Below are 15,934 nucleotides of genomic sequence, written 5' to 3'. Positions count from 1 at the left end.
TTAAATTCATATATTATCAACAGCTGGCATGCACTGGGTAATATGGGGTGTTCAGTGACGATACAAGTCGCATGACACTGGAATGAAGTCTACCAAATACAAAATCGATCAATTCATATTGAGCAATCGATCAGTTCTAGGTTAGCACTGCTAGTACTGTATATGTATGTTAAGTTCAGTCCAGTTCAGCTTGTACAGAGTGAACTTAATTATAAAGCTGGACAAAAAAATAAGTCATTCTATAGAGAGAGGGAACTTCAGCATTTTAAAATGCTGAAACTTAAAACTAAAGTTCAACCATCAGTCTATAGAACTGTGAAAACCACAATGACGACAACATCACCATTACAGTACAAAAATATAATTGTTTAAGTACAAGGGAATTCTGACAAAGATTCTGTAGAAATACTTACTCATCACTGTTAACACAAGGAAAGGAGGGACAGTATTAATCTTTGTATAGATTTTACCAGCAGTAGAAAAGCTTCATCCATTCGAGGTTAAGAAGAGAGACTTATTTTATTGCTTCATATTATTTCGAAAACTTTAAACACTTACACTTTCTTCCCCTCAAGCGTGTTGAGATGTGTCTCCAGAGATTCCAGAAGACTCTCAGGGGCCTACAAAGCCACAAAACAATGCATTGTTAAAGTGACCTACCAATAAGGACACAGTTTCAGACTACAAAACACAAAAGACAAAGTCAAGCTGATAACAGTGAATAAAGACAAGCAGAGGACAAAATATGCTAAAAGTACTATAACAGAGTTTTTACCGTAACACAATAAATGTATACAAGTTGATAAACTTAAGAAAGTAAAAAATTCTCCCTGCATGCATGCTGGTTTGGATACAGAGTAGTGTTTTAGTTCTTGGTCCCAGTGGGGCCCACAATGCACTGCAGCATGCGTTCACTCATGCATTCAGGCACAACAGAGATTCAGAGCACATTATTGGTTAGACATGCCACATAATCGCAGATGGGTGTATCTCGTGGGTAAAAATGTCATGCAGTTACAGCTAAATAGGCCAAACAAATACATATATATTAAAATAATAATCTGGTCCATTGTTGTGGTTAATTCATGAATAAGAGGTAAATAAAAAGCCTTGGTTCCAGGGTAATATGATATGATAGGAGGATCTATTGATTGTCTAGGTCTTGTAAAAACACACACATCTAACAAACATACATACATGACATCTAATGCCACAAACCCTTTACATCTCTAAAATCTTGATAACTAAATATTGTTTGATCAGGCCAGGAAAAATATCATCATTAATATCATAAATTCAACTACCTATCAGGTACAGATAGAGTGGGGTGCCTTGTCAGATCTGGTGACCCTGATGTCTGTAGGTGTTCACATAATACATCATTTTGTAATATCTGTACAAAATAATAATAATGTAAATTAACAACAAATGTATTGCTGAATTTGATGCATGAACAACAATCAGAATGGTAAAACAAACAGAAAAAATATTACAAATGTATATTATATTGTTATACATTTACACTAACTCCGCCCATAGACGTCTGGTTGTGGAAGACAGTAGCAATAGTTTATGGTTAAGGCGCGTATCAGAGTTTTGTCGCAAATCAACCCAAGTTTGAATCAAGTTTGCTGAATTTGCTAACTGCCTTTTTCATCACATATCAGATTGGAAAGAAGAAAAGTAGAACTAAAGTGACTAACGTGGGTTAAATAATAAAGTGTTTATCGGTTAGGGATAGGTGTGTGTGTGTGTGTGTAGGGGGGGGGGGGCATATATAAACATATATTTACTGTCCCAATAAGGCAGCGTTCCATTTAATCATTTTAACAAATAAGTCGACGCCTTCTGAGCGTCCCGAGTTCGAGTCCCGACTTGTGAACCTTTCCAGATCCCGTCCCCCTCTCTCTCTCCAACCTTGCTTCCTGTCAACTAACTGACCTATCATAATTAAGGAAAAACGGCAAAAAATGTTTTATAATTTTAACAAATATAATACTTTACACTCTAAGTTTTTATTGAATACCGTTTAATGTACAACAACACTGATGTGCAAAAATCAATGTATAGTATATACATATAATCTGCCACTATTTATGAGTATAGCATCTAACTACTACAATTATACACTTATTGCAAAGAAAATGCTATTCTTACATAGTGTAAATAGAACCTATCACTATTTTCACTTAGTGTTAATAGAATCTATTGCTACTTGCACTTAGTGTTAATAGAATCTATTGTAATTAAAACTTACTGTAAATAGCATCTATCGCTAAGCAAACATGCTATTTTCACTTAGTGTAAATAGCATCTATCGTTTAGTTTTACAACTGCCAATAGATCAAAGTAGCATATTATTTCTTGACATAAATAACCTGTTTTACAGCACCACTTACTTGATGCAGCATTTCAACAGACTCTCAGGTCACGCACATGATGAGATTTCTGTAGGTCACTGATTTTTGACATAACACCAGTTTTTATTTACCTGAATGAGCAGTTTGATATATATTATATTAGTTTGATCAGTATTAGGATATATATATATATGACGGTGAGATGCCACATTTGACCAATCAACATAGAGTATTGCAAAGTATAATTACCATACATAATTCATACAATGATTCCATCAGTGGAAGCTAAACGAATCCTTCATGGTAACACTCTCAGACAATTACACTGGGGTCCTAGCAGACAGATTAGTGAGAAGTGCCGCAGAGAATTGAGGGTTCAGCTTAAGTGCTGGCGCAATACACTGATACACTAACCTCAGGCATACCTTCCACATCTCTCACCACCTTTCCCCATTCTCTCTGTCATACAAACACTAACACAGTTTCAGACACTGTCATAAATACTAACAAAGGAATAATGAAGATGAATTTGCATACAATTAATCCATTAATAACCCTGTGCTATATAACGAGCAGATAACAGTGATCCTTAAACAGTGTGTTAAACACAAACGTGTGTGCTGTGTCTATATAGCTCCTGTAAGACATGAATGCTTTTTTGTTGAAACGCACGTTAACAACAAACAATCAAAAAAACGCACAGCTAAAAAATTAGTGTGAAAACATTTCTTTTAATTTCTAATTGTACTGAGTGGGAATGTTTGTATCAGTTTAATAAACAGGAATGGGCTTTTCTGAATTCAAACTCAAAATAATATTTCTTCATAGCAGCTGAAAAACAAATAATCTGCATTTGCATCTACCAAATGTAATAATTCTGTTTGGTTGTGTAAATTGTGATTGCATGCACAACTGATCACTTAAGGATGCAACAAACCTGCAAAATGCAACTATCAAATGATTTCAGTACACTCGAGTCCTTTAAATGGGTCTAAGAGACTTTCTAGGAATAAATTGTGTGAGAACATTAATACGCCCTGTTTAATTTAATCAAATTTCTTGAGCTACACAGCTGCGCATCCCAGGCCAAAACCCAATTACAACCACTGCCAAATCCAGAACCTAGGCAGTCATGCACGTCTCCCTCCAGCACGTCCTGAACTCCGTCGCTGATCCAGAGTCTCTGAAGGGAACCATCCTGCCCTGACATCACGCACAGCATGCTTTTAGAGTAAGCCTTCCTGTTTCTGCCAGCATTAAAAACTCTTCTATTTTCATAACAGAGCTTCCACAACCGCAAAACAATTAGAACCTTCTGTTTGCAATCTTTGAAAGCTTGAATTTGGTGTTTTCCATGAATAGAGCACAAAACAGGAGACTGAAACTATTAAAAAAAAAAAAAAAAATTTTTATTATTTTTAATAAATGTAAAGGTGACACGAGGGTGGGTATTTTATGGCTAGTTGTTTTTAAATAATATTATAATTTAAAATATTTTATTTTATTTTATTTTATAACCTATTAATGTCTCAATGCACTATTGCATCAATGCACCTATATATATAGGTCCTTCTCAAAAAATTAGCATATGTGATAAAGTTCATTATTTTCCATAATGTAATGATAAAAATTAAACTTTCATATATTTTAGATTCATTGCACACCAACTGAAATATTTCAGATCTTTTATTGTTTTAATACTGATGATTTTGGCATACAGCTCATAAACCCAAAATTACTATCTCAAAAAATTAGCATATCATGAAAATGTTCTCTAAATGAGCTATTAACCTAATCATCTTAATCAACTTATTAACTATAAACACCTGCAAAAGTTTCCTGAGGCTTTTAAAAACTCCCAGCCTGGTTCACTACTCAAAACCGCAATCATGGGTAAGACTGCCGACCAACCCTGCCCAGAAGGCCATCATTGACACCGTCAAGCGAGAGGGTAAGACACAGAAAGAAATTTATGAACGAATAGGCTGTTCCCAGAGTGCTGTATCAAGGCACCTCAATGGGAAGTCTGTGGGAAGGAAAAAGTGTGGCAAAAAACGCTGCACAATGAGAGGAGGTGACCGGACCCTGAGGAAGATTGTGGAGAAGGACCGATTCCAGACCTTGAGGGACCTGCAGAAGCAGTGGACTGAGTCTGGAGTAGAAACTTCCAGAGCCACCGTGCACAGGCGTGTGCAGGAAATGGGCTACAGGTGCCACATTCCCCAGGTCAAGCCACTTTGGGCTACAAAGAAGCAGCACTGGACTGTTGCTCAGTGGTCCAAAGTACTTTTTTCGGATTAAGGCAAATTTTGCATGTCATTCGGAAATCAAGGTGCTAGAGTCTGGAGGAAGGCTGGGGAGAAGGAAATGCCAAAATGCCTGAAGTCCAGTGTCAAGTACCCACAGTCAGTGATGGTCTAGGGTGCCATGTCAGCTGCTGGTGTTGGTCCACTGTGTTTTATCCAGGGCAGGGTCAATGCAGCTAGCTATCAGGAGATTTTGGAGCACTTCATGCTTCCATCTGCTGAAAAGCTTTATGGAGATGAAGATTTTGTTTTTCAGCACGACCTGGCACCTGCTCACAGTGCCAAACCCACTGGTAAATGGTTTACTGGCCATGGCATTACTGTGCTCAATTGGCCTGCCAACTCTCCTGACCTGAACCCCATAGAGAATCTGTGGGATATTGTGAAGAGAAAGTTGAGAGACGCAAGACCCAACACTCTGGATGAGCTTAAGGCCGCTATCGAAGCATCCTGGGCCTCCATAACACCTCAGCAGTGCCACAGGCTGATCGCCTCCATGCCACGCCGCATTGAAGAAGTCATTTCTTCAAAAGGATTCCCGACCAAGTATTGAGTGCATAACTGAACATAATTATTTGAAGGTTGACTTTTTTTGTATTAAAAACACTTTTCTTTTATTGGTCGGATGAAATAATTTTTTGAGATAGGAATTTTGGGTTTTCATGAGCTGTATGCCAAAATCATCAGTATTAAAACAATAAAAGACCTGAAATATTTCAGTTGGTGTGCAATAAATCTAAAATATATGAAAGTTAAATTTTTATCATTACATTATGGAAAATAATGAACTTTATCACAATATGCAAATTTTTTGAGAAGGACCTATATCTATATATATATATAAATATTTAGTTTTCATTTTAAATTATTAATTATTAAATAATCACAATAAAAAAAGCAAAATTAATAACAAATTTGCTATCATATTTAGTCTAGATTAAGCTGTCAATAAATAGTGGTTTTTTTTTTAGTGATGAACATACATTTCTATTGGTTTGTTTCTATTATTTCTAAATAATATTTGTTATTTTGTGTGTGGGTTGACAGACGCCACAAACACAACTGTACCTACAAAAAAAATAAAAACTTCAAAAATACAAATAATTTGAAAGAAAAAAGTAAAAATTGGGTCACAAATTTAAAGAATGTAAAAAAAATGTAATACAGAGAAATAATCAAACTTTCGCACAAAAGGCAAAAAAAAAAAAAATCAAAAAACAAAATAAATAGCTTTTCCAAAAGAAAAACATGCAATTTGTGCTTTTAATGTTATGGAAACAGTTAGGGGACACTAAAGTGTTCCATATTCATGGAAATTTACTGAAATTATCAGACATATTAAAATTGTTTTATGCAATTTGTTTCGCTGAATATATTAAATGGGTCTTAATCATTGTGGAAACTCTATTCTTGCTGATTCTTCACCGGGATGCAAATGTGGCTGCAGCTTAAGTTCTTGTCTCAGACAGCAAGCATTGCTGCTACTACGCTCATGATCCTTCAGTCACATCCATGTTCACTCTGAAATTAGATTTTGTGTGCAGTTTATTTAATGAGCACTAATGAGAATTGGCTTTTGCTCTCTCCTCAGCTGCAGGATTTCCCAAAATGGAAAGTACCACACACTACTCACACTCTCAGCCTGTGTGATCAATCTGCACCGCTGAAATAAGAAGACAGGTACAGAATCTGTCAATCAGCCGGGGGGCAGGACAGGATGGATCCATGGAACACACATCCTTCTGACAAATGCGTCATCATGAAAAAACAATTAGCACTTATATGTAGCGCATGGATGTCTATGACTGGCCCAACCCTGGAAAAGGGTAACAACTTCTCAAATGTCTAAAACTGCTGGAATTTCTCGGATTTGACACATGCAACACATATTAAGACAACACCACAACACTGACGTGCATTGTTAGTACTGATGTGGAGAGTGTTGGAATTTTGAGCAACGGAACAAAAAGGCGGGAAATGCAACTTAGACAGAGCCTTACCTGCGTCAGTTCAGGAATATCGTTTTTGTCAATTCCCACTTGCTGTTGGGCAAAAAGGAGATTATATGACACAATCTATGAACCACAAACGCATTCTTCACTGAACATTTTATAATTACATGGTTTACCTCAGCAATTTTGAGGAACTCTGAGACTCTGGTCATTCGTGTCAAGAATCTTTTATAGATTTCCAATGCGTCTTTGCATTGTCCTTTCTTCATCTGGAAAAATTTCTCTAAAAATGAAATCATAGGAAGTCATATAGTTGTGTAAAATCTTGCAGACTGTTAAATATGCCATCTTTGCAATCTGAAAAACAACATTACTAAACATTAAAGAAAGACTTGCCTAAAAGATTAATGATGCCATCATTGTAGCAGGCGTACAACTTGATCAGATCCTTGAAGAGCAACAGGAAGGCAGCATTGATCACCCCGTTCACAAGATCTTTTGGATGAACCTGAAACAATAAAGCAAGAGAATAAGAATTAAAGCTATACTCCTAAAAAGAAAAGTTACAAAAGGAGGATTTCACAGCAATGTCATTACAAAAACATTTCTGGTTACTCAAAGAACCTTTCAGTCAACAATTTTAAAAGAACCATTTGTTTCTTATATAAAGAAACTTTATCCACTATAAAGAACCTTTTGTACAATGGTTCCATGGATATTAAAGTTTCATCATGGAACTATCAATGCCAATAAAGAACCATTATTTTTACGTGCAAGTCAAAGAAATGTTTGTTTCTACAAGCTGTAAATATATTTATTCACCAGCAGTCAAAATTATTGCGCCATCTTACAGCAAAATTCTTTAGTGAACATTACTGTATTACAGTTAAAATTGTAAAAATATCATTAAAATGACAGTATCTCACAGATTTGCTAATGTTTGTCCTGACTAGACGTGATGCTGGTCAAGTTTGAAAGCTGTGAAACAGTATCAGGTGTTAATACAGCCTGTGATGATGACAGTAAGCAGACTCACGTCAAACTCCAGCAGAGCATCGATCTGACTCTGCAGCGTGGGCATGCCTTTCAAGAGCTTGTCTGTAGACATTGTTCTCATCACACCATCAGCACTGAGAAACACACACACACAATCACATGGCATCCAAGAAAAAGAAGAAGAGTCAGATTTAACAATAATTCTTGGGTTAAATGTTAAGCACCATTATTGTCATTTTTGTAGGCCATGGAACATAGGCACATTGATGTACATGCTTTGGGACTGTCCAAAATGTGTGGGATATAGTGCTAGACGTTTTATATAATGTAATACAATAACAATAATACAAGGATACATTTTCCCAGGCATCCTGCTCTTTTATTGGTGAATGATAATTCTCAACTCCCTCTGAGTGAAAAAGATTAGAAATGTTGGCTAGCTGTCATGAATGTTACAAAGAAGATATTAGTTCAGTATTGAAATTTGTCAGATCATATGTTTTTGTAATGTGTTTTGAATTCTTTCTTGATAATAAAAAACTGAATTACACACACACACAAACACACACACACGCACACACGCACGCACGCACGCACGCACACACGCACACACACATCAATCAATCAACTTTATTTATATAGCGCTTTTACAATGAAGATTGTTTCAAAGCAGCTCACAGTGTTAAACAGGACAATATCGCAACAAAATTTGATTTGGCTGTACAGTCGTTCTGGAGAAAACTGTGATGTTATCAGCTCATTTTAATTTATCATAGAGCGACAACGTTGGCAGATGAGTATTATAGTTTATAGAATTGAATAAGACCTAATTCATTAATTTTATTTGTATATTTAGTTGAATAATTTGGATCATAATTTTAGTGTCCATATATAAACATGGATAGATATTTAACATGAAATACATTGGGACATCTCAAAGTATAAACCTTTAAAAATTTATTTGTCATACCATATTAAAATGAGGTAGTGATTAAAAATCGTAGGTAACTACAGCGCCTAAAATACATTTTCATACATACATTCGCAATACATGTAACCTAAAATGTTGACGAAAAAGTCATGAATAGGTTGGCATCTACCATTTATAATAAGTAATAAAGCAAAGCCAAATATGGTCAAATAGAGAGTTCCGTTTTCAGGGAACATGAATACAAATTTCTTAGAGAATTAATGGGCACAAATGTACATTTTTTTGGATGTGTGTGTGTTTGAGTTGTTAGCCATGATGAGCTGCCATTGTGTTTGGGATGTCAGCCAATTTGTATGCTGTAGCTTCTTTATTGTGTTTGCAAAGAGACCTTGATCACTAACATACAGTATAGGCAGCCCTTGAGTAATAGCCCATTTTACTTATCATAGGTCTTTCTCTCTCTCTCTCTCTCTCTCTCTCTCTCTCTCTCTCTCTCTCTCTCTCTCTCTCTCTCTCACACACACACACACACACACACACACACACACACACACACACACACACGCACACGCACACGCACACGCACACAATAGTTCCAAGGGAGCAAGAAACCCGGCGAAAATATGTGCTTTTCTACAGAAGCATCACAAAGCTCTTTTCTGGGACTTGAGGTTGTCCTTGAGTTCCCAGCATCCCACTCAAATCTGTTACTGTGCAGTAGTGTTAACTCGGGGTACAGCCGTGTAGCAGAACATTCATTTACCCTTTCTTCACTCGACCAAAGTCAAAAGCCATCTGTCTGTATGCAAACGCCTTCTCGTTCAGATACCTGCTGTAGCGTCTTATAAACGTTGACATGTCATAACCTGAAACATATACCCAGTGGGCATGACAAAAAAGGTTGAATGAATAAGAACTGTCAACATTTGTTGATTGATGAGTAGTGCAATTCATTTTCGCTATCACTTCTATAGTGTTTTAATGTTACACAAAAATGTTTTGACTGGCAGCTCCCGTCACAGCATGAAATATTACTTACCATGAGAGCCAGTTTTGTCCAAAAAATTACTAAGATTGAATAGGGTGTTCCTGGAGGCCAGGTACTGGATGAACCTCTGGGGAAAAAAGATAAAAATGCAATCTTTTTCATGCGCATTAATTATTATATTTACAGCACAAATGGAACTATAATTCAGATTTGAGACAGAAGGCTACAATTTCAATACTGCACTTGATTAATAAAAAAGGTCAGCAATTAAAAGAGATACATAAGAAATGCAGAACTGCGTATGAATAATTCAGTTCAGTTCAGTGAAGAAACAGAATTCAATGCTTCCTAAATGATATCATCATCTCTTGATTAATCACTCAGAACTTACATTAAACCTTTGAGTGGGAGTGAGTGAAAATATGGAAATAATGCTTTATCAAGAAAGGCCAGCACACTCACTGCATACGAGCAGGGAATACAGCCTTCATTTACAGACACATTTATGCAGCTTGACACATTTAATGAAAAACAGTAGGCAAACAAGACTAGAGAAAACAGGAATGAAAAGCAAATAGGAAATCAAATGGAAATGATTCACTAATGAAAATAATTAAAAATAAACGTACTGTACGGTTCAATGCACGGTATGAATACTTAACTGGAAATAACAGTTGTCTTGTTTTCAAGCCACAGTCAGTAAAAATATGACTATTTCGTGTTTGTATTTTAATTTCTGAAAAAATATCTTGAAATTGCTTTTTTATGTCTTGTTTATTGAGAATATATATCAATATATGTTGTTAGATTTATGCTTAAGACAAGAAAAAATATAGATAGTAGCACATTATTTTACGTACATTCTATAATACAATAACTGGGTTATAACTAGGTACTAACCCTGAACCTAACCCTAAACCTAACCTTAAAGGGTTAGTTCAATCAAAAAATAAAAAAATTCTCTCATTATTTACTCAGAAAGATATTAAAAACATTGTTAAAATAGCCAATGTGACTCCAGTGGTTCAACCTTAATTTTATGAAGCGATGAGAATACTTTTTGGGCGCAAAAATAACAACTTTATTCAACAATTTTGTTCTAGTCTGTCTAAGTATCCAACGCAGTTTCCATTGTAAATACAGCACACGCATGCGTCATGGTGCTCACGTGAACAGCATCGGCTGCCATAACTCGAAAGAGCTGCACGGAAACTGCGTAGGAGACTGACACACATTAGAACTAAATTGTTGAATAAAGTCTTTATTTCTGCGCCCAAAATCTCATTGCTTCATAAAACAAAAATTGAACCACTGGAATCACATGGACTATTTTAACAATGTATTTACTCCCTTTCTGGGCATTGAAAGTGATCATTAAATAGCTGTTTATGGAGGGGTCAAAGAGCTCTCGGATTTCATCAAAAATATCTTTATTTGTGTTCCAAAGATGAACGAAGGTCTTACGGTTTTGGAAGGGAGAGTAATTAATGACAGAATCTTCATTTTAGGTTGAACTATCCCTTTAACCCATTTAGTTTTACCAGTACTTTCAGGTACAAGTACATGTGCTGTAAACTATTTGCCCAAAAAGTAAGAAACATATCCTTAGTTTAAGATATATTGAGATCTTAATAAATCTTAATACTTAATATCCTCTTAATATATATTCTGTACAGACAAGCATTATTATTAGTACGATTATCATTATAAGTCTCAATTTCTCAATCTCAAGTCTCGATTAGATATGTTTTACTGGAAAACAAGACAAAACTACTGATGGATAAAGCAGTTTATTGCATGTTTGGTTTATGAATTCTGGTATAAAACTATTTATTTTATTCTTTTCAAGGTGAATTTTGGAGGGTTAAAATATTAAGATTTCAACTAAAACACAAATCAGATCTATCCCAGCATTACATCATCTCATTGTGCTGTGCCTTTTCAGTTCTGCCAGTCAGAGTTTAACTGATGTGTCAACTGATCAATACAGAAGCTTTTGGGAAGATGACGTTATATAATGTATCCAACAGTCAGGTCAGTTAGGTCAGACTACTAACCAGTTCAAATATCCGACTGCCAAGGTGCACTTCCCTTGTGTATATAGAAGCACAATGCCTGATGTTATAGAACACACACCCTACATCATTTTTTTCTTCCAGACTGTGACCTGTCTGTCCAGCTGCACCTCTGTCTCTCCTTACGTTGATATCCACAATAACGAATTAAACATTAGGGGGAAGATTATGAAGCAGTGCATCTGTCCCTCAGACAAAGTAGTCTTGTCAGGTTGCATTCATAATTGAGCAGCACTCTCAAACTAAAATATAGGAAAATGAGCTCATCTACTATATATTATTGTTATGACATATATTATATATTGTATGTCATAATGTATTTACCATCATTGCTTATTCAGCAGAATGAAAGGCAATGCTTGTAGAAGTAATCAACACTCTGCATAACTTTACATAATACACTTACATAATAACATGCACATGAGGAGACCATCACTTTTAGCCATGGGTGATTTTTTGGAGCTCTCTTACTCAAAATGAAAGTGTTACCACAAGACGAACAAATCATTGTGATCGTATTAAAATGCTAATATATGGACTCATTAACTAACATGAAAAATCTGAGAATGACAGTTGAATATATGGATAAAGATATCAAATTAAATATGTCAAGTTCATGTAGGAATCGAATACATTACTGGTCAAGAGTTTGGGGTCAGTAAGAATTTTTTTTTTTTTATTACATTTATTCAGAGAGGATTTATTAAAATGCTCAAAAGTGATAGTAAAGAATTTTTCATGGTTTCAAAAGATTTCTGTTTCAAATGAATGTAGTTATTTTGAAGTTATATTCATAAGAAATCCTGGAAAATATCAGCATGTTAGAATGATTTCTGAGGCATCATGTGACACTGAAACCTGGAGTAAAGATGATGAAAATTCAGCACTGCCATTAAAGAAATAAAACATTTTAAAAAAATAAAATAAAATTAAAAAAAAAAATTAAAAAAAAAAAAAAAAAAATATATATATATATATATATATATATATATATATATATATATATATATATATATATATATATATATATATATATATATATATATATATTTTTTTTTTTTTTTTTTTTTTTTTTTTTTTTTTTTTGTAATTATATTTCATAATATTTGATAATGTCATAATGATTTCCTGTATATTTGATCAAATAAATGCAAAAGCATAAGAGGAATCATCATTCAAAAATTCATTCATTTTTTATTTTTATAGTTAATTAATAGTGAGAATTGTACCCTAATCTAAAGTGTGACCGAAATGTTTTGGTGAATTATTATTTGTTTGTGGAAAAAGTTTATTTGAATTAATATTCATGCATTTGCCATTCCATGACGTCACAACCAGCATGTCCATGTGCACACTTCCATAATTGTCCCCGCCACTTTTTATAACAGTGACTCTTATTCATATGCAGCCAGCCCGCATATTCAGGTATGTGGCTTCATATTTATTCATTATTATCCCTTGTAGCTGCACATCTCTGAATTTCTATCAGTTCCTCTCAAGCTCTCAATTCCTTCCCTCTCCATTATCGTTCATTTTTCTTGCTCTTTATCTCATTCTGCCTTCCACTGCCATCTGCCCTTTCACTCGCCGATGTCTCTGTCACCGCACAGCGTCAGCCTTGACTGAAAGAGTAAACTGCGCTTTCAGAAAGCGAGAGCGAGAGGCAGAGAGAGAGGGCTGAAGCATCTGCCCGCCTGTCTGTCTCTGCTCCTATTGTGAAGCCTGATGGGTGTGATAATGGTGATGGAGTGGAAGCAGGAAGGCTTTGAGTGCAATAGGTGTGGGTATAAGCTCCTCAGAAAATTGTTAAAATTTAAGGAAAGGCTTAACAAATGCTTGTTTTACTGTTTACGTAGGATAAATATTATGCCGACCTTGCATTAACATCTTTCAGTGATGAAAAACATCTGCACCCCAAGCTAGAATCAATTCGAAAACCACTTTTAAATTACAATGGTGAGACATTTAATATATTCAGAGTATTCTGCAATGGGAATTACGTCTCAAGTTAGTAAGGTATTTTTCACAAACAACAAAAGACTATCTGTTTTTGTGTTTAAGTGTTTAAGTGCCATTAATATAAAATATAAAACTTTGTAATTGAATATATTTTAAAATGTATTTTTCCTGTGATTGAAAACCTGTATTTTCAGCAGCCATTACTCCAGCCTTTAGAGTCAAATGATCTGATTTGGTGCACAACGAGTTATGTTTCTTATTATTATCGATAAAAGTTGTTCTGCTTAATACGATTTGTGGAATTGTGACACATGATTCATTTTTTAAGGATTCTATTATGAATAGAAATGTAAAAAGAACAGAATTCATTTGAAATAATCGTTAAAAAAAGTTTCCCTTTTGATCAATTGAATGCATTTTTTTGAATGGTAGTCTACAAAACCACTTTAAGAAAGAATGCATATTTTGTCTAATTGGGATAGTTAGACTTGCATGGACTGAATTGATCTCAGTATAAGCACTGCACACAACTATCCATAACCTTACCTGATGCTTTGTCTTCATATTAATGTTTCATTCAAAATATCATGACATTGCCTTGAAGCTTTTTACCTTACAAGTATCTTGTAAATAATACCGCAGTGATCAGTTGCTTGCTTCTTACCTCATTGCCATGGACCATCAGGTGGTGAGTGGCGACCAACGCCTTGAAGACCACTATCCAGCTAGCATTGCCTGCTCTCTCAAACAGTGTATCAGCCATCTGGGGAATATTGACATTGGACTCCTGGGTTGCCTGGATCAAGTCTGTGAGGGAATATGAAATGCAAACTAAAGACTTAACTTGAACTCAACAGTTTAAAAGCAGTGGGCATAACACACAGACCAGGACAACGGGGTAAGAATAACACACACCCGGTTTCTGAATTGTGCTTAGCATGCTAGCAACTGAAACATTTAAGACATTTAGGATCAGAGAGCAAAACTATGAGAGAGTTCGCAAATCTCTTGAATTTATTATAGTTAGAATTCTCATAATAATAGCTATAGTTATTATAGACATATAGTATCCATAAAGAATGGCATAAATTCAATAATTGCAGATATGAAGGGAAGAGAATGGGTGATTAATATTACAGCGCTGTTATAACTTTGAATAATGCAGGGTGATGGTAACTGTGATGCAACAGTGCATGACAAAGCAGCTCTTTTGATTTGTCATTCAATGTGACATCTGACAATGCAGCAAAATATGCTAAAAGAGAGCAATAAATAGACATGAGAGAGATGTATGAAAAAGATATAGATAAACAGACAAAAAGACAAACAGATATTCAGATAGTAAGATGGAAGGCAGAATAGAAGACAAATGGACAGAGTTGGAGAAATAGGTAGTTAGATGGACAGAAAGACAAGCTATTAGATAGTTAGGCAAATAGAGAGACTGGCTGACAGAGAGTTGGATTGGTAGGCTGTAAAACAGATAGTTGGAGAGTTAGAAAGACAGATAGTTAAATAGATAGAATGATAGTTGGATACTTACAGTTATATAGACTAATAGACTGTTAGACAGACAGACAGCTGGATAGTTACATTTACATTTACATTTAATCATTTAGCAGACGCTTTTATCCAAAGCGACTTACAAAAAAGGGGAGAGTAATAGAAGCAACGGAACAGACAAGGCCAAAAACCTGTAAGAGCTGTAAGAAATCTCAATTAATTAGCACAATACACAATTATTATTATTTTTTTTTTTAAAGACAGACATCTACAACAAAAACTCACGTCCGCACAGTGCCGAACACTGGATTTTGATAGCTAAGATAGCTACAACCCATTAGGACTAAGGCTGTTGCCACAGCTGTTGTCGTTAATGCAGATTCAGTGGCCCAATGGGTTGGTTTTGTATTCTAGCTAAACGCGCAGCAATAGCCATCTACAACAAAAACTCACGTACGCAATATACAGAACACTGGATTCTGATAGTTATGATTACTATGTAACACACCCGCCTGAAGGCGCAAATCCGGATGAGAGACGTAGATATGATCCCGGAGTGTACGCTTTTGGTCGTTGCTGTGGTGATCAGTAAGTGCTATTCTGTATTGGTCAAGTGCAAATGGAAAAGATGTGTCTTAAGATGTTTTTTAAGAATGGCTACAGACTCGGCAGCACGAATTGAGATCGGCAGGTCATTCCACCAGGTAGGAACGGTCCAGGAAAATGTCCTGTTAGTTAAATGTTAGTTAGATTGTTAGACAGAAAGATTGATAATGTAGACATAAAGATAGTTAGACACACAGTTGGTGATTTATAAAGTTAGATATACAGACAGATACAGTAGACAGTTAGACAGACAGACAT

The 15,934-nt window shown here is 35.3% G+C and overlaps 1 protein-coding gene across 1 annotated transcript in view; it reads right to left on the bottom strand.

Moving 5' to 3' along the window:
- snap91a (synaptosome associated protein 91a) overlaps positions 1-15,934 on the bottom strand; it is a 64,800-nt gene that overhangs the window by 24,683 nt on the left and 24,183 nt on the right. The window contains exons 2-10 of the mRNA XM_067448383.1: positions 14,232-14,374; positions 9,585-9,660; positions 9,309-9,411; positions 7,655-7,748; positions 7,015-7,126; positions 6,795-6,901; positions 6,667-6,708; positions 559-620; positions 414-419 (exon numbers count right to left, since the gene is read on the bottom strand). Of these exons, the coding sequence (XP_067304484.1) occupies positions 414-419; positions 559-620; positions 6,667-6,708; positions 6,795-6,901; positions 7,015-7,126; positions 7,655-7,748; positions 9,309-9,411; positions 9,585-9,660; positions 14,232-14,374 (745 nt within the window). The remainder of the gene's footprint in view (positions 1-413; positions 420-558; positions 621-6,666; positions 6,709-6,794; positions 6,902-7,014; positions 7,127-7,654; positions 7,749-9,308; positions 9,412-9,584; positions 9,661-14,231; positions 14,375-15,934) is intronic.

The sequence above is a fragment of the Pseudorasbora parva genome, chromosome 7 (genome assembly GCF_024679245.1).
Source record: "Pseudorasbora parva isolate DD20220531a chromosome 7, ASM2467924v1, whole genome shotgun sequence".
NCBI classification, from domain to species: domain Eukaryota; kingdom Metazoa; phylum Chordata; class Actinopteri; order Cypriniformes; family Gobionidae; genus Pseudorasbora; species Pseudorasbora parva.
Note: the sequence above shows the minus strand (reverse complement) of the source record. Positions and strands in the feature narration are given on the sequence as shown.